Source organism: Podarcis pityusensis (assembly GCF_964106645.2).
Source record: "Podarcis pityusensis genome assembly, chromosome: Z".
NCBI classification, from domain to species: Eukaryota; Metazoa; Chordata; class Lepidosauria; order Squamata; family Lacertidae; genus Podarcis; species Podarcis pityusensis.
Window position 1 is genome coordinate 8,633,929 of NC_138044.1, and position 20,280 is coordinate 8,654,208.

A 20,280-nucleotide genomic window follows, 5' to 3' on the forward strand; every position below is an offset into this window, starting at 1 on the left:
ATAGCCAACATATTTTCACTTCAGGGTTCTGTCCCTGTAGTGGTGCCAGCATCTGTTCCAAAAATCTATTTCTGGGGTTTTGATAGAGCTAACAATGGAGTATATAATGGGGGAGATCTTCTACTTCACCTACCCCACAATTACAAAGTCTTAAATGCATTTTAGTACAAAGTCTTAAACATTTTTATATCTTCCATCTAAGGCATTGTTTGAAAACGGAGAGCTGTAAATGCAGTTCTCAGGAAGGCAAAAGTAAGTGACTGCAAGTATTGATCTCTGGTGTGGTTAGATTTCAGCAAATAGTACCAATGGGAGAATTTTGAGATGGGGTAGAGATAAATCTTGCTTGTTATTCTGTTTATGAATCCAGTCCCTGAGCAATCATTTAACCCCAGGGATTACAAAAATATCTGTTGTACACGTCTTGTACTAACTTGGCCCAAACACCCTTCTTCCATTGTTCCTCCAGGCAGAGTCTAGGCAAGTGGTCCTCTGGCATATCCAGGACTCTTTTATAGTACAAAAAAGCAGCCATCTCTGCCCTAGCTTTTACAAACATGACAGCTGTCTCTGTGCTAAGGAAGGCATCTGGGGTATCTGGAGGTACCTTAGGAAGCTCCAGCAGATACCTTAGGAACTTATTCTGGCACACTTCCAGGTCTTTCAGGTTATTATGATTGATCCCCCATATCACAATACCATACCGCATTTGAGCAGTAAGAGGTATGGCCTGCTGAGAGTACTGAGGGCCTGAAAGAGAGAACTGAAGAGCCACTTTTGGCTCCTGGGCCTGAGGTTGCCCACCCATATTATAGCAAGCCATGTGACAATGCTCTCTTCTTTCTTTGCAGTTCTCACTCTTGTCAGAGGTCAGGGGAGTCATATCTCCTCAGGATCTTGACCGCTTCGACAATCTGGTCCTGAAGAGGGAGATTGAATTCATGAAGGCCCGGCAGCCCTCGGGGACAGGAACGGACTCCTACTCCTTGATGTCCTGCAGTGACACAGTGTCTTCCACTGGGAGTCATTTCACTTCTACCACAGTCAGTTCAGCTCGGGTAAGTACCCTCTCCTCTCCTTCAGTGGTCTGATATGTCCATGGTTGAACATTTTCGTGTCCTATCCCCTTTTAGTTAACAAGATATAGCTGAAACTCAAACTAAACATTACATATATGTAAATGTGTCTTTGAAGGTGGCCTGTAACTCAGTGGTAGAGCATCTGTTTTGCAAGTAGAAAGTCCCAGATACATTTCCTGGCACATCCAGATAGGGTTGGGAATGTTCCCAGTCTGAAACCCTGAAGAGCTTCTGCCAGTCAGTGTAAATAGGGCTGAGTTAGGTGGACCCATAGGTGAACTCAGGCAGTGGGGTCTCCAGTCAATGACTAACAAAGCCCTACTATAAAACTTGGCTAGTTGCTCCAGGACTTTGCTGAGACAACTTGGATGGTTGACATCAGTTACAGAAGCACTGTTCATTGTCCTGAACCTGAGAAACATCGATCTCCTTTCAAAGTACCTTTGCCTTTGGAACCAGACACTACAGACCTCTCTGTATAAGATGGCTTCTTATGTCTTCAGGCTGTTGTTTATTAAAACACAAATTGCCAGCACAAGATGCCAAATCTAGACTGGTATCTTAGTAAGAGGGAGAGCACTGGAAGTTTTAATCTTTTGCTCCAGTTCCAGATTGTAGGCCCTGTGCATGCAATTTCCAGGGGGGAGATGCAAGCTCCAACTAATAAAAATCAGATATCGCAAGCCCCACTCCCATACAGGATAAAACAACCTTACATTTAAAGGCACAGGTAGGTATCGTCTCCATCTGATTTGACTTTATGACATCATCACATAGCCAAACATGATGCAGTGGTGGCCACCAACATGGATGGTTTTAAAGGGGAGTTAGACAAATTTATGGAGGAGAAGGCTATCTAGGCTACTTGTCAATAAGAGTGTGCTCTACCTCCACCGTCAGAGGCACTCTGTCTCTGAATACCACTTGTGGGGAATCTCATGTGTGGAGAATGCTGTTGGACTCAGGACCTGCCTGCAGGCTTCCCTTTGGGGAATCTGGATGGCCTATGTGAGAAGGAGATGCTGGACTTGATGGGCCTTTGGCCTGATCCAGCAAGGCTCTTCTTGCCTCCTTAGGTACTTGCGAGTCTTTTCTCCCTGACTTCTGCATGTTAAAACTACACTTTGCCGCTTTCTGTAGGGCTATGTGGGGAAACATAGCCTTATGCATGCTCAGCTGACCTCTTCACCTCTCCCCTCTTGCCAACCTTCCCCGCGCCTCAGTGTCATTGTTATATAACATCTCAAAGACCTCGTCACATACACAACGTCTAATTAAGTTAGCATAATCACCTCTAAGCATGCAGCCTCACCGCCACAAAATTAATTTGCTGGCCATAAAACACCTTTTCATCATAAACGCATTAGCAGCCTTGGGAAATTGAAAACCTCTTTTAATAAATGGAGCTGATGATTCTGGTAGTTCAAAGGCAGGCATTGCCCAGGGGTGGAGGCTGGAGGAGGCTGGGAGTGTTGCCTGGGGATGGAATAGGAAACCACACCGCTGTGCTTTTTGAGGGCTAATTCTAGAAATATTATTAATTAATTTCTTGTTGTTGTTGTTATACAGTTGATATGCCAACATGGCTTCTAAGCAGCTTACAGCTTTACAATACTAATGATATCCTTTCCTTTGTTCTGCCCTCACTCTGATTATTTAGAATAGGAGTGAGTGTGGCATCTTAGGCCCCAGGGGGTCACCTGTGGCCCTTGAGCTTTCTCTAGCTGAGGTCATGCAGCTCACCGGCCTTATTCTGTACCCTCCTTGAGTGTTTTTGCCTGCCTGTAATCTGTCCTCTGATTATTCTTCCTGCTTGACTGGATGTGTGGGTATAGAAACTAGCCTACTGGTAAAAAAGGTAAAATTTGCATTCAGTTCTCCTCCCACTTTTGCCTCTGGTACTGCCCAGCATTGGCATGTGGTCCCTGCAAAGTTGCACAGAAGGGAACGCCATGCTGGTTTGCTAACTGGTGCAGCAAAATGGGAGAGTGACACTCTGCTCTTTAAAACACTGTGCTGGCTGCCCGTAAGCAGCCAGGCCTGGTTCAAGGTGTTCATAATTCCCTAAATGGCTCGTAGCCAGTGGAGGCTGGTTCATGAGGGAAAATGGGGCACTGGCCAACCAACCTCAACCATTCCCAGCCTGTCTGTTTTCTTACTTTTCCACCTCCGGCGTATTAAGCAGTTGGTCCCTTACCTTTCTCGCCCTGATCTGGCCACAGTGATCCATGCGACGGTCACCTCCAGACTGGATTATTGTAACTCGCTCTACGCGGGGCTGCCCTTGAGACTGACCCAGAAACTCCAGCAGGTGCAGAATGCTGCGGCGAGGCTCCTTATGGGGTCCTTGCCGTGGGATCACATTCATCCAGTGCTTTACCAACTGCACTGGCTCCCGGTGGAGTACAGGGTCAGGTTTAAGGTGCTGGTTTTGACCTTTAAAGCCCTGTGTGGCCTAGGACCCTTGTACCTACGGAACCGCTTCTCCTGGTATGCCCCATGGAGGACCTTAAGGTCCACAAATGACAAGACTTTGGAGGTCCCAAGTCACAAGATGGTTAGATTGGTCTCAACTAGGGCCAGGGCCTTTTCAGCATTTGGTGGAACGCTCTGTCACAAGAGACTAGGGCCCTGCGGGACTTGACAACTTTCCACAGGGCCTGCAAGACAGAGCTGTTGTGCCTGGCCTTTGGTTTGGACTCAGTCTGACCCTTATGTTTCCCTCCCCTTATGGTGTTGATTTATCGGCTACTTTTAAAATGAGGCTGCATTTTAAATTGCATTTTAACCTGTATTTTAAATTGTTGGGTTTTTGTTTTCTTTTCTTTTCTCTCCCCCCCCCCCCCATTATGTTTTTACTGTGATTTTATTGGTGTTAGCCGTCCTAAGCCCGGCTCCGGCCGGGGAGGGTGGGGTATAAATAAAATTTATTATTATTATTACTTTCATCCATGTAAAGTCGTGGGGGAGACTGTCAGCACCCTCCTCCTTAGCATCAGTGCTGCCCTACGTAGAAGCAGGGAGCAGGATGGGGTCAAAGCTAGAATTCGTTGTCTTTGTCATTAGCTCTGGCGCCACCTGCTGTTCCAATGGGCACCAGCCAGCACTGCCCTAAGCCTAAATTTTCTTCAGGAGAACACCCTCCAGTAGCAGCCAGCTCTGTTCTTAAGAGAGTAAACTATGCTGTGACCCTTGGATGAAGGGCAGTATAGATATATAATAAATAATAATAAGATCAGCAAAGAAGGGGTGGATCTTAAAACTAGGATTTGCAGCAATAGCATGCACCGAAGGGCCTTCTGCATCAAATCACAGAATTGTACAGTTGTAGGGCCAACAAGTACAACCCCTCCACACACTGTGGTGCACATTAGGGGCTACAGCTGTTTAAACAGTTTGACATGAGGGCTGTAGCTCAGCAATAGAACACCAGCTTTGCATGCAGAAGGTCGCAGGTTCAATCCTCAGGATCTCCAGGGAGGACTGGGAGAGGATCCTTGTCTAAGGCCCTGAACAGTAAAGTGAGGGTTTGTATTTATAATTGTTGTTAATTTTCTGCATGCTTTAATTTTGGGTTTGTCCCCCCTCCATCTCTTTATGCATTATTTTTCTTTTGTCATGCATCACTCTGTTCTCCGTTGGAGGACAAATGTTTCGTAACAACAATAATGTCAAATCACAATTAAAAACAACAAAACCCAGAAATGCAAAAGCAGCACTTAAAGCAGTTTTTAAATGGATACTGGGAAATATACACCATTGTTCAATCCTCTTTTTTCAAGAGCTCAGCTGGTACCATGGGTGTGTTTGAACACTGAACCTGAAGGATATATTGTTTGCTTATTTTACCCTCCTTCTAACATATTTCTCTTCTCCTATCCATTGTTTTATCTTTTTTTAAATGGCCCCACCAGGAGCGACTCTTGTGGCTTATTGACCTCATGGAGGTAAGCAACTCCTAATGGGTGCTGGCTGGGGTTTGGTTCCTGTTAACAAGTCACAGGGGAATTGAGCTGGGTGGGACTTAGCCAAAGTACCTGCTTTTTCCAGCCTGAGGGCTACATTCCCATCTGGGCTGCCTTCTGGGGTCACATGCCAGAGGTGGGCAAAGTAAGAGGCGAAAGGAAGTGGAGCAACAAATAAAACTTTTTACCTTTGCACAAGTCTAGTTTCTACACATGGTCTACCTGGGCAAGCAGGAGACATCATCGGAGTTCGAGGACACCTTCCTGCCAGGCATGAATACTCTAAGGAGGGTGTGATGCTGGGCCACTGAGGGGTATTTCCTGGGGAGAGGAGTAGTGGCATGGGGAAAGTCCTAAGGGCCAGATAGAGATGTTTGGAAGGCTGCAGTCAGCTCCTGTTGCCCCTCAACTCTGTACCAAAATCATTTTTTCTTTTCTTTTCTTTTAATACTTTTATTTTGCTTTAAAAAAATACAGATAAATATAAACAATCAAAATTACAAAAGAAAAATCCTTAATAATAATAATGAAAAAAGCTAAAATACTACAAAAAATATCAAAGTAAATGGCATAGAACATAAGCCATTATGGGAAAGAAAAAGGAAAAAAGAAAAAGGAAAGGAGGAGGAGGAGGAGGAGAAAAAAATGAAAAGAAAAGAAAAGAAAAAGGGGGGGAGGAAAAAAGAAAAAAAGACGCTTCCGTCAAGGTCACAACAGATCATTATTCTTATCAATTCTCTCTATCTGCATTCCATAGAATCCCTCATCTTGGTATCAGGGAACATTTCCCTATGCAGTATCATTCTAAACGTAACCGGGTCTTTCTTGATGAACCCTTATCTCCTAGATAATTATTTAAACATTCCCAAAATCATTTCAATTGGTGGTTCCCAAACTCTTTTGGGCCGCCATCCCCTTATGTCAAGGGCCTTCCCCAGCCAAAGGAGTCCACCCAGCAGATATTGTCAAAGATAACACATACAGTCACTTCTACAGCTCTGGATACCTACACACCAATCTTGCAGCTAGGCCGCTGTTCCCAGGTCCACACTCTATGGAGCAGCTGTAGCAACTGGGGGCCAGTCTTTCTCCACCTGTTTATGTAAAGGCTGTGTGCACATAGTCGGAGAATGCACCTGTGTGGCAACTTCCTCTGCTCATCCCTTTTCAATCCCCTCCTGGTTCTGGAAGACAGCAGTGCAGGAGAGGGTGAGAAAGCACCCGGCCCTTCACTTGCCTCACCTGCCTCTTCTTCTCACCCATCCTCTGCTCTACCCAGGGCCATCTTAAGCATATCTGGCGCTGTGGTGCAAAGATCCCTCCAGTGCCCCACCCCCTGTTTCCCAGAGTTGTCAACCTTTTCCCAAGCCTCTGCGGAGATTGCTCTCCTCCTGTGGGGGCTTGGGAAGGAAGGTGCACACTCGCCAGTCATATAGTTGGCAGGGCGCAGCTTCCATCCTAAGCCTCTGCGGGGATTGCTCTCCTCCCGCGGAGGCTTGGGAGGCAAACTGCACGCCCACCAGCCATATGGTTAATGGGGTGCAGCTGGCGGGTGTGCAGGGAGGAAAGGGAAGGCTGCCGGCAAAGCCATGCAGCTCCCCCACTCACTGGGGCGCCCCTGAGAGGCTGGCGCCCTGGTGCAATGTACCAGTGAACCCATTGGGAAAGAAGAAGAAGAAGAAGAAGAAGAAGAAGAAGAAGAAGAAGAAGAAGAAGAAGAGTTTGGATTTGATATCCCGCTTTATCACTACCCGAAGGAGTCTCAAAGTGGCTAACATTCTTCTTTCCCTTCCTCCCCCACAACAAACACTCTGTGAGGTGAGTGGGGCTGAGAGACTTCAGTGTGACTGGCCCAAGGTCACCCAGCAGCTGCATGTGGAGGAGCAGGGAAGCGAACCCAGTTCACCAGATTACAAGTCTATCGCTCTTAAACATTACACCACACTGGCTCTCAGTGCTCTGTCTCTACCTGAAAGTTTCCCCTGCCTTCAGCTCTTGCCTCCTGGCTGGCACAGGTCTCCACAAATCACTGCCCCCCTCTTCTGAGCCAGACTCCAGCCACCCTTCCCTTGGTGCACACTTGTCAGCATTTGGCTGGTTCCACAAACTCATCCCCAGTGCCCCCTACCCTGTAAAAAGTGGTTTGCACAACCCAGTACAGAAGATAACAACACAGTAACATTCAACACAGTAACAATTAACTGCACACTTATTAAAAATCCAGTTAATACTTAGTTTAATTAACTAGTTCGGCAAAACTGGTGAACTTGATCTAGTGATATCAGCTTTTCTAAGTCTGACAGCCATTTGCACCTCCAGCACTACTGCCACCCCCTTGCCTCTTAACACTCCCTTAGGTAATCCCACTGCATTCCCACCCCCCACCCCCCACCCAGATATGGAAGTGCCCACTATGGGAACCTTTGATCTAAATGCCAAATCACATCTGCAACTCAGCAGGTAAAATATGTTCAAGAGCGTTTCCATGGCATATTTTATTGCGGCGTATGGAGCAACAAATAACATTTTTATCTTTGCACAATAGGCTAGTTTGAGTGCTATCCTTTTAGTGCTATCAATCCCATTTCCTCTAAAATTGGTATTTCAGTAATTGTGTGGTTTACACAGATGACGGGGGTTGAAGGAAGTGACAAACAGCATATTGATCAGTTCAAATAGGAAGCTGCTTCCTTGATTCTTCCTCTCAGTGCCCGACCAATGCAAACCATCTGGCCAGGCCTGCTTTATCAACACCTCCCTGGCTAATAGCACTTTTTTGTTTGTTTGTTTGTTTGTTTTTTGTTTGTTGTTTTTTTTTTGGATCACAGGCGGGTCCTCTAAGTGGGAGGTTAATTGTGTGCTGAGATAATTGGAAGCAGCTATGCCTGGTCATAGCATTGCATTTATTGCTAATTTGCTTAAAACAGAGCTGGCCTCAAAATGGGGGACAGTGCCATAATGTTTATTTTATGTATTTTCCAGCTATGTAATGCAACGCTTGTAGGGATGCAGGTGGCGCTGTGGGTTAAACCACAGAGCCTAGGACTTGCCAATCAGAAGGTCGGCGGTTTGAATCCCCCAACGGGGTGAGCTCCCATTGCTCGGCCCCTGCTCCTGCCAACCTAGCAATTCAAAAGCACATCAAAAGTGCAAGTAGATAAATAGGTACCGCTCCAGCGGGAAGGTAAATGGCGTTTCCGTGCGCTGCTCTGATTCACCAGAAGCGGCTTAGTCATGCTGGCCACATGACCCAGAAGCTGTACGCCGGCTCCCTCGGCCAATAAAGCGAGATGAGCGCCGCAACCCCAGAGTCGGCCACAACTGGACCTAATGGTCAGGGGTCCCTTTACCTTTACTAATGCAACGCTTGAGAGTGGTTGAACTATATCCACACACACATACTAGGGGCTGCCACCCCTGCATACAAGATCACCAGTGCTGCCTACCCAAACCCCCTGTCAATGCCCCAGCCCCTGTTGCCAAACCCCCTACCTCTCCATTTACACCTTGCCCAACCTTTCATCCTCTCACAGCTCCTTCAACTTCACCCCCCACCCATATATTCTTTTTAGGAATTTAGGAACCTGCCTCTGTTCAAATGGATCTTAGCCAGAACCTGTTGAATATAGCAGAACATATGCAGACTGTCCAGAAGCAGTCAGTTGCAGGCAGGATGAAGCAGGAACAAGACGCTGCTACCAGTAACTTGGTTACTTATAGGTTTATTATTTACAGCAGAATCGCAAGTTACTATATACGGGATACAGACACAGATCTTAACTCTCTCACAGAACAAACTCCAACGAACTCTCAAACCACACACTGCCCGACCAACTAACCAACCAGGAGTCATCATGCCTATGTGGAGACCTTGACCAATAGCAGAGTTGTATCCAAGGTCCCATATCTCTAGGCAGAATAATTCCCTCTACTCAGTCTGCTTGGCCTTTGGCCAACTCCTTAATTGCTTCTGTGGGAAGCTGCATCAAACAGCACGTAGTCAAAAGTCCCAACAGCCTCACTGGTCCACCTAGCTCAGTATTGCTGACAGGTGGCTGTCTCAGCTCCTGCTCCAAAACACATAAGCAGAGGCTCTAACTTGTAAGTGAGACAGAGGTTCTTGTTCAGAGGTGTACTTAGGGGTTGGCCCCCGCCAACGGCACAGGTCCAGGAGGGGTGCAAAAATCATGCCTTTTCACACTGGGTCGGAGTGGCTAGGAACCGGCTTCCCCGCATGCCCACACACTCCTCAGGCCCCTCTTCCACTGTTTCTATTCTTCTCCCAGCCTCCTAATCTGGGATTTTGTACCTTCCTCACCTCTTACACTGGGTTCTTCTCCAGTCTTCCAACACCTTCCTGTGTGTACAGTCCCCTCAGTAACCCAGATTAGAGGATGCCAAAAAAGAAGAAGACGAAAAAGCAAAGTAAGGAAAGAAGAAGGTGCAGGAAGATAAAACTACTAAAAGAATGAAAAAAGAAAAGGAAGGAAAAGAGAGAGAGAAATAAAAAGGGATTCCAATTCTCCATCTGTCAGTTTTATATACAGTACAGTGATACCTCGGGTTACAGACGCTTCAGGTTACAGACGCTTCAGGTTACAGACTCCGCTAACCCTCCCCCTACAGTTTGGTCTGTAATTGATCCACTTGGATGTAGAGTTCCATTCAAGACAGCCCCAAGCAGAAGAATGACATTTTAAGGAAATCTCCCAATGTTAATTAAACCAACAGGAGGTGTCTGTCTCATCTTTTCTGGTCCTTTTCCTCCTCAACAACCCGTCACCTTCAGTAATTTTCTGACTGACAGCCCCACCAGTCCCTTGACTGCCAGAGAGACAAACTAGTTATTTAATGTTTGCTTTAAAAAAAAAAAAGTTCTAATCTTCCATTCCCATTGATTCATTTTTTCAGCATTTTTCAGCATTATTTTGACATTTGATAATGGCATTTGGGCTATAATTAGATTTAAAAGCTGGAGGGGGGGGTACCTGTATACACCTGAGAAGGATCTGATTTGGTGACAGGGAAAGAATTATGTAAAAATAGTGTTTGTGTGTGCAAGAGAGGGGGAGAGTGGCATTTTTTTAATTTAAAGATTTTCTTGGGTTACAAAAGTACACACATCGTCTCTAATTTCAGATCACAGAGTCCTTTCCACAGATCAGCTCTATTTAATGTGAGATGTTGAATATAGTATAAAGTTGGGGCAGAAGAGCGGTGAGGAAAGAGATTGGGGAGGCAGAGAATGAGGGCAGTAAACTTTTATACTTTTGATAGTATGTGTGATGTTTTTGTGCCGGCATCATGTGGGTAAGTTCTCTTTCTATTCATTCATTAATTTCCATTGGCTCTGAAGGAGATTGGGGGGGGGCAGGGCATGGCTGTGTGCCTATAACTGACTGCAGAGAGTTTCGTTGGTTGTTCCATGTGTTCTGTAAGCCATGGGTCACCAACATGAGGCCTGCAAGTACATATGACTCCTGCAGAATCCCATCCACCCCTGTTGAAATTAGGCTTGGAAGTATCTTTTGACCAGTAGATGGATTTCTTTCAAGCCTAACAGTGGTACAAGTTTCAGGGTAGTTACAGCCAGAGGTGCAGTGGTCCAGGGTCACTAGAGGGAGGGGCAAACACCCATTACTATTTCTGTAGCAGGGTCTCTGCCTCCATCATATTAGAACCACCCAATCAGCATGAAAGGGTAGCTTTTAAGGCACTGAGAAAAAGTCTTCTTAACCTTTGTTCTGATTGGAACTGACTGATAAGAGTGAAATGAGCCAAGTCAGCCACTGAAGCTGCTACGGTCACTCTGGAGAAGAAGACATGTAGTAAAAACACCAAAACACCAACACAAAAAAAAATTAAAGTCAGTACATGGAAATCTGTATTGATCATTGTGATGCATGCCTAATGATTATATAATCTTATAAGGGGGTGTAGTTACGGCTTTCATGAAGGGACCTTGCACTTCAGAATTAGCCACTACACTACTGGTTACAGTGGGGGAGAGGAAGAGTTGCAGTAACTGTGTGGTGCCTACAGAAGTTTCTCAGGTTTGCAAATGTGTGACAGGCCCCCAAAGGGATGGCAACCCAGAGAACCTTGTTTGAAAGAGAGGTGTGTGATTTATTTATCTCCTGGTATGCCCCACAGAGGACCTTAAGGTCCATGAATAACCATGGTTTAGAGGTCCCGGGCCCTAAGGAAGTCAGACTATCCTCCACCAGGGCCAGGGCCTTCTCAGTGAAGGCTCCGACCTGGTGGAATGCTCTGTCCCCTGAGACTAGGGCCCTGCAGGATTTAACCTCCTTCCACAGGGCCTGTAAGACAGAGCTATTCCACCTGGTCTTTAATTTGAATTCAGCCTGATCTTTTATTTCCCTTCTCTTCCCTCCCCCTCCCCTTTTATGAAGATCACCCGCTCTGAGACCCCACAGCTAATTCTCCCCTGGCCTCCTCGCTGGCCCAAGTAGGACTAATTCAGCCAGCTAGGTGATTATCTAATGCTTATTAGATGGATTTTTCCTTAAATTGATTTCTGAACTTTGAATTTTATTGTTATTCATGTTTTTATACTGTATTTTATGCTGTTTTTTACAATTAAGTGTTTTAAATTTGTTGTTAGCCTCCCTGAGCCGGGTTTTTGAACCGGGAAGGGTGGGGTATAAATAAAAATATATTATTTTATTATTATTATATTTATTTATGTATTTATTACAAAATAAAAGTAGGAACTTTATCTTCCTCCTTTGTGGCTAGAATACGTCAGACTTGGAAGGGAGCAGAAACGGAAGTCAAAGCAACATCAATGCCCTGCCTGACATCTCACTGGTAAGGCATGTTCTCATCCAACCCACCACCTACCACCCTCAACCTTTACTTCCCCACAGTAATGCTGCCTCTCTTATCAGGACCAGGACACATATCCAAGGTGCCACACAATATGCAGCAAACATGCACTTTCTTGGCGTGAAGATATTAATCTAATTGGCAGCTGATTTTCATGATCACACCTTATGCCAGGCTTCCTAATTGGCCACCATCTGGCATATATCCTACTGTTCTATTGCTCTACAACACATTTGTCTTGAAATGTGAACAGCTTGAGTCTTTCACTGAAAAAGCTTGATTTTACGCAATTAGCAGAGGATACTAATCCCTATGGAATGGGGCAGGGGATGGGTAGGGCAGAGCCTTACTTTGATTATGTCTGCAGCTCAACTTCCGTAACTATGGTCCAGCAATCCTAACTCCTCAGGGTCAAAGTCATACATTTATTTATTTTTTCTTTTCTTTTTTTAAAATCATTCCAAGATTCCCTGGACTTCTTTCTGCCCATCTCTCTTTGCATAAGGTGACCTGAAAAATTACAGGTATATCTTGGTTAGGGATGAAGGGAAAGCTCAAATCATCACGCACCTGAAGCTAAATTTGTGAAATTCACACTTATGCGAACTGAAACGTAACCATCCTTCAAAAATTACACTTTTCTAAATTGTGTGATGCAGTTCTCCAAAAACAATGTGTACAAAAATGTAGGGTCAAGTGTGCATAAAAACACACATCTTAGTGAAAGTTAAATATAAGAATGCATTATATTAGGGGGAATTGCCTGCAAAAATGTGAACACGAGTCAAAAATGCAAATGAAAATGAGTTTGTTGAGCTAAACTTGCACTGAGATGCTGGTGTTCTTCATGGGAGGTGTTTAAAAATAATAATCACAAATTGCTGCAGAAAGTGAAGAACTGAATTCTAGATTGGAAAAATGAGAAACTGAGAGGACCAAAAGTGACAGATCCTTCTACTCCTAATCTAGGTATTTATTGCTGACACCTAGAAATGCAAGGTTTCTAGAAGTCCAGCTTTAGCCCACTGAATCTTTCATATGAGAATGGCTTAAGTGTGCACTGTAATTTTGCAACAGAGGAGGATGGGAGAAAACAGGTTTACACTGCCTCCAGTCACACACGGGGGGGGGGGGGGGAGAGATGAATCTACCTCCCATTAGCTGCTCTGCCCACCACTCCACCAGCTCCAGTGGTTACCAGCCAGGGGGTACCAACTTGAATAAAATATTGCAGGGGTCCAGGTAAGTCCCACCCCACATAACTGATCACATGAATGTGGTGCACACACCCCATTTGAATGGCAGTGCCCAGAAACGGGGGGGGGGGGGCTGGCCCCCTCTAACATTTTATTGGGGGGGGGTGAAGCCCCCACAGCCCCTAGGAGTTGGCTCCTATGTTACCAGCTGCCACTGATGCTGAGTATTTATTAAAGTGGACATTGGGTAAATGTAGGAATGGCACAGGCCTAATATTGCATGGATGCCCCACTTGTGGTTTGCAACTAAAATAAGAACCACTGGTTGTATCCAATTCAGTTCATTGAAATGATTGAATCTCAGTTTGGCCTCATCTGCACTTAGAGCCACTTTAAATAGTCACGGCTGGAAATTGCAGTTTCTTAAGGGAACTGAGAGTTTGTAGGCTACCTCCTTTCCCACTCCTAGAGTGGTTGAAGAAGAAGAAGAAGAGGAGGAGGAGTTGTTTGGATTTGATATCCCGCTTTATGACTCCCCTTAAGGAGTCTCAAAGCGGCTAACATTCTCCTTTCCCTTCCTCCCCCACAATAAACACCCTGTGAAGTGAGTGGGGCTGAGAGACTTCAAAGAAGTGTGAATGGCCCAAGGTCACCCAGCAGCTGCATGGGGAGGATCAATCACTCTTCCCAGGGAACTCTGAGAACTGTAGCTATGCAAAGGGAGTAGAGGTCTCCTAACAGCTCTCAGCACCGTTAACAAACTACTGTTCTCAGGATTCTTTGGGGGAAGCCATGCCTGTTTAGAGTGGCTTGATACTGCTTTCAATATATAGTGCAGTGTCCATCAATTTCAGTGAATCTACTGAGTAGGGTTGCAACCCAAGCACAAAACATAGCAGCAAGGCATATATATGCTTAAAAAGCTATAAATAAAAATATTGACATAAATTGCACTAATCAGGGTTCTAAAAAGAAATCTGCCATGAGTGGCCTAGGAATCCTGGAGCAAACATTAGTTTTTAAACCATGGCAGAAGCACCCAAAAGTTGGTGCCTGACTCATCTCCAAGGTGAGTAGGTGCCAACACAGATGAGTCTCCTTCCTAGACCATCATAAGGTGAACTTCTACAAGCCATGCAGTTAACAATGCCCTTCTATTCATGGTTCAGCCCTCAACATTTGAGATGAAGTTTATTATATTCACTTCTGTTCTGGGTGGATACTTCTCATTGCCATAGCATCCATCTCCTCTCCACTGAGATATTATAATTTCAAGGTACACCTGGAAGTGGACTGCTTTCCTTTGTCCTTGTCCATTCGGACTCCTCAGATAGAAACTCACTCAGGCAGAGCAAGGCAGTGGAATGGAAGAATTCAAGGCTCGTTCTGCAACACCAGACACAATCCCTGCCATGATCTGCCTGGAACAGAGGATACGATACGATACGATACAATAATTTTTATTGTCATTGTCCCATACAGAACAACGAAATTAAGGTGGAGGTGGATTATGCTGTTAACATCGCAGCATTCACCTGATATTTATTTATTCACTTCCATTTATGGACCAATTCCCATGAAATATCTTAAAGTGATTTCACAACAAAAACAACAGCAGTGAATATATATATACATACAGAAGTTCATATATTAAAACAATGATAGTATGCTTTTAAAAATTCACAAAAAAATATTTTTTTTAAAAAAAGTTAAATTAAAAAATTAAACACAGCCAGTTTTACTTTTACTTTAAAGAAAATTTTATGAAAATTATATACATATGGTATTTAATGCCAAATAAATTGGCAAAGATGTATAAGACTGTTGCAGATAAATGCTGGAAGTGTAAACATAAGGAAGGGGTATTGTTTCATATATGGTGAACGTGTGTAAAGACTTTTGGGAAATGATACATAATGAGATGAAAAATATATTTAAACTGGCTATTCCTCAAAAGTCTGAGGCTTTTCTCCAAGGGATAATTGGGTTAGAGGTCCCAAAGAAGATGGTTAAATTATCTATGTATGCAACAACAACAGCACAGAATCTTATATGCACAGAAGTGGAAAGAAGAGAAAAGTCCAGTGAAAGAAGACTGCCTCCTAAAATAAATGGTGTATGCAGAACTGGCAAAGTTAATGGTGAAAATAAGAGATCAACACAAATGGGAAGCCATTATTATTATTATTATTATTATTATTATTATTATTATTATTTGAGAAATATAAGCAAATGAAATTGTGGACAGGATTTGAAATTTGAGTACTGGGAAGTGACAATATATGAAATAGACTATTACGTAATACAGGAACAAGTATTAGGTGAAGTGTGTGATATTATGCAGTATACAAAAGGGATGGGTATAAAAACAGAATGGAAAGGAACGTAGGAAGTCATATGTGTAAGAAAACACATATGGAAACACATAAGGAAACACATGAGAAAAATGTGTAACAAATTTGAAGTTTAAATTAATTGGTTAATTTATGAAAAATTAATCAAAATCTTAATTTAAAAATCACGAACACTTTCATGGTTAAAAACAGTTTCAAACTCAGTACAGATACGAGCTGGGATGAAAATCTCCACTTAGAAAGGTTCATTGGGAAACAGAGATCTTCAACAGGTACCAAAAACACAATAGAGACATTGCCTCTCCACTGTGCCACCGCTCTAACAGGTCCAATTCCAACCACTATGACATGGACCTCCTGATGAGATGGTATCTGCAGGAAGGCATTCCTTGGATATATAAGTTATGAAACTACCTTTTAGATACCTTGGTCCAAAGCTATTCACCAGGATCAGCACCATCAGTAGGAGCAAGTTGGGGGGTGTTCTCCAAAGTAGGAGCCAGGAAAATGTTTTTTGTTTTGGAGGGTATTCCACATTTGGGGTGCCACAATACAATAGACCCTGATTCTGTTTGTTGTCCTCCCCAAGCAAACACTGCATAACATCTACTTTTGAAGAATGACACACTTGCCGAACTTTCCAAGTTTTGGAAAGTGGGCCTCTGAGAGCTAGAAACCTACAGCAGGGCCTCGTTAGATCATCTCAATGTATAGGGCAGATTTCTACAGGAAACACAGCCTAGTCTAGTGTATGTACCATATTTTTCGCTCTATAAGACGCACCAGACCACAAGACGCACCTAGTTTTTGGAGGAGGAAAACAAGAAAAAAAATATTCTGAATCTCAGAAGCCAGAACAGCAAGAGGGATCACTGTGCAGTGAAAGCAGCAATCCCTCTTGCTGTTCTGGCTTCTGGGACAGCTGCGCAGCCTGCATTTGCTCCATAAGACTCACACACATTTCCCCTTACTTTTTAGGAGGGAAAAAGTGAGTCTTATAGAGCAAAAAATACGGTACTTCAAATAGCAGAAGATGATAAGGCATAGGGCATAGCTCAATAGAAGAGGCCCTGCAGGCAGTATCTTGATCTCTCAGTCAGTCTCCTATTTTAACAGTGGTGTTGTTTTAATGGGATTGTGGGGGTTTTGCCTATTTTAATCATGGATGCTTCATATTTTAATGTTTCTGTCACTGGTTTTCCTCCATCATTGGCTTAGAAGCCTCTTTGGGTGAATAAATTTGGTACATGATGATAACAGATGGACCAGTAGTCTGAAAAGACAGTTGCACTTGTTCACCAGAAGTTTGATAGTGGCTGTTTATCAGAGGCAGGTATGGTACCACCATTGTTTACCACCATCTAAAAAGGGTTGTTGTTGTTTTGTCTCTGTGGTCTAATCAGGATGATGTTTCCTCCTTCCCTGAGGAGCCTCCGGCCTTCAAGCCTCCTCCTCCTCCCTCTCAAATGACAGAAGACCCCTCTGCCCCCAAGGACAGGACCTCAGCAAACAACACCCTCAAGCGACCCTCTTCAGAATCTTCCCAGTCAGGCCTGTTCTTTGTGGCACCCCGGAACCCCACACCACCATCCAGCCTCTCTGAGAAGGATACAGGCAGCATTGCCTCCTCCTCCACAGAGGACTCCACCTCCAGCGCCATCTATGCTTCTGTCTCTCCTGCCACCCATTCCTCCCGGAGGCCCCTGGATGCCCACTTGTTGCTGGTCAACCAACACCTGATTGGGCCCTTCCCTCGGGTCCAATCACCAACACGGCTGAAGAACCCTTCTCCTGAGAGAGCAACACAAATCGGCACCCTTCTAAACCCCAGTGCACCATCCCCTCCTCCTCCACCACCTCCATCCCATCCTGCTCCTCCGCCTCCCAGCGAGAAGGGAGGTGGGGAAGCTGGCACTGCACAGCACTTTATCATGGTGGAAGTTCATCAGCCCAACAGCGAACCAGATGTGAATGAAGTGAGGTCTTTGCCCCAGGCCAGAGGTGAGGATTTCTTCTCTTAGCGGACTGGTTAATGATGGGCATGTTCTGCTCTTTAATGTGTTTATAACCTGCTTTTTGCCAGGCATTTGAGGAGGGCCTCAAACACCAGTTAAAACATAGGTGGGGTACCATTTGCAGTCCAAGTGCCACATTTCCTTCCTAGCGGAGGAAAGGGGGTGGGGGGGGAGCACACCGCCCCTGGCACCACCGGGGAGGAGGGTACCATCGTGGCTGCCCCCTGGGCATGCACCATCACTGGGCACCATGCCCCCACAGGTGGCATGCCATGCTCCCAGGACACACGCCAGGCCCCCTTGGGCAGCGTGCCATGCCCCTGGGGCACACGCCACACCCCCAGGATACACACCAGCCATGCCCCTGCCTGCTCCCCGGTGCTAGAGCATGCTCCTTCACCACTGTCCTGGCCACCTACCTTCCAGGGGCTGCATGCCAGGGGTGAGCAGGGACCACAGGCAAAACTGGGCAAAACAAGGGGTGTAACTTTTACCTTTTTTCCTCATAACAATCCTGTTAGGTAGGTTAGGCTGAGAGCTTGTAATTGGCTCACGGTGATAGCTCAGTGAGTAAAGCATAATAATATCAGGGTTGTGCGTTTGAGCTTCACGTTGAACTAAATATTCCTCTGTTGCAGGGGGGTTTGGACTACAGGACCCTCACGGTCCCTTCCAGCTCTACAATTTATGATTCTATTATTTCATGTGAACTTTACAAGGAAGCTGGGATTTGAACCTGATTATCTGAGTGTGTTACAGTGTACGTTGGGTAGGCAGGCAGGGCAGGGGCAACACAGAGCTCACACCATGACCCTTGGTATCAAGACTGAAATGCTAAAAGCAGGTAACCTCTTGAAATTTCTGGATGGCACAAAACACCACAACTTGATTTTTGTGTGTTTCATTGTGGATGGGGTATCACACACACATATAAAATCAAACAATTAAATACACTTAATGGAAACTAATTAGCTACAATATGGATCAGAGCAGCAGAAACATGAAGGGGGGATATTGGGGTGACAAATCTCCCCACTGAAGAGGGCCACCTTCTCTTGGTAGCTAAGAGCCAATGTGCCCTTCTGAAAACTCTACATATTCAAAGGGAAGGGCCACAATCCAGTGGTAGAGCATATTTGTTTTGCATGCAGAAGGTCCCTGCATCTCCTATCATCTCCCAAGAGGGGCTGGAAAAGACTTCTGACTAAAACCATGAAGAGTTGCTGCCATATACTAAGCTAGACAATTCTAAGCTAGATAGAACCAATGTCCTGACTCAGTTACATACCCTCCAAGTGTCCCTGTTTTCCAAGGATAGGCCCAGAATGACAAAAACTTCTCTGTGTCTCTCCATGGCTGCTGCTTCTGCCAACCTCCTCCCTTGGGCAGCTCATAACAGCTGTTGAAGAACAGAGAAGGAAAGGCTGCCACACCCCCATGTGACAAACTACTTCTGAGGGGCAGGCAGAGGGCAGGAAGAAAGGGGGAGCAGAGTGGAGTGCTAAGAGTCTTGATTTTTTTTTAAAAAAAGTACTTTGTGTGTGTGCATCTAATCTTGCCCCTTCCTAAACTTTATTTATTGGTGTGTGTTTTCCTTTTTGTAAAGCTACCAAAGAATAAAATGAAATCAGGATTAAGGGTTTTTCTCAGGATGATGGAGGGTGTGTGAGCTGTGTCCCATTGGTTTAGTGGTGGTGGCACTCACCCTTATCCTGATAGGAAATGATGGGGGGGGAGAGAGAGAATGAAGGTTAAGGAGGTTTGGGGGGGAGTGAGAAATGTCCCTATTTTCATCTGAGGAATGCTGGAGGGTATGCGGTTGTAATGCCACATAATATTCCTAACTTGAAGGCACTGCCCCATCTCCTCTTAATCGGAGATCAGCACCACTAGAATCATAGAATCATAGAATCATAGAGTTGGAAGAGACCACAAGGGCCATCGAGTCCAACCCCCTGCCAAGCAGGAAACACCATCAGAGCACTCCTGACATATGGTTGTAAGGGAAAATCCATCAATTAGCTTACACTACTTGTAAGGGAAAATCCATCAATTAGCATAGGGCTCTAATAATGAGGACTCCAGAGTGAAACTTCTCAGATAAAGTCTCCAATCTCCCCCGCCTCCCCATTGAACCTTGCAAGTACATTTATAGCTGTGACTTTGCTTCCCTCTTGTGATACTGTTTGCTAAACTGCATGCATTTGTTCCTTCTTTTTATAGATTTTTCCCTTTCCTGTTAAGACTGTTGTTATTCCTCTATTCTCTGCTGTTCTAACATCACAGGAAACAGGAGGGGGTCTCAAGATCTGTAGGGCATCTAAAAGCGACAGAGGCCATAGTTCACCGATTCATTTCCATTTATTCATTTAGCACTATATTAAATCATCAAACCTTCTAAGCAGGTTACATGAAATGTACATTAAAGTTCCCTATAAAATCAGAAGTTAACAATAAGTTAGCCAAAAAGAAAATATTCAAAATAAAATCAGCAGTTTTAAAATTAATGTTAAAACGCACATTAGGTTTACATGTCTGGGCAGGTTTGCTTAAACAACAACACCCAAAAAGCTTTTAGCAGATGCTGAAAACGGGCATGCCTAATGGCAATGGATAGGGAGTTCCAAAGTGGAGGTGCCACTGGAGTGAAGAACTGATTCCTTGCAAGTGTGGAATGGACATTAGATGATTCTTGTGATGATGCCAGTTCTGCAGACTGAAAAAGTCCAGTGGGCACTGGCGGAGGAAGAGGAGTGCGGGGGGAGTGCACCGCCCCCGGCAGCGCGATCCTGGTGGGGTGCCATCGCGGCCACCCCACGCTG

At 44.9% G+C, this 20,280-nt stretch overlaps 1 protein-coding gene across 3 annotated transcripts in view; it reads left to right on the forward strand.

Annotated features, from left to right (window-relative positions):
* The window catches only part of WHRN (whirlin), a 122,550-nt gene that overhangs the window by 97,140 nt on the left and 5,130 nt on the right, over window positions 1-20,280 (forward strand). For 2 of the 3 annotated variants that reach the window (XM_080990859.1, XM_080990860.1), the window contains exons 7-10: window positions 852-1,058; window positions 4,994-5,026; window positions 11,804-11,875; window positions 16,847-17,444. In XM_080990859.1, coding sequence (XP_080846985.1) covers window positions 852-1,058; window positions 4,994-5,026; window positions 11,804-11,875; window positions 16,847-17,444 — 910 coding nt within the window. The remainder of the gene's footprint in view (window positions 1-851; window positions 1,059-4,993; window positions 5,027-11,803; window positions 11,876-16,846; window positions 17,445-20,280) is intronic. The other variant, XM_080990861.1, reaches the window with a different exon arrangement.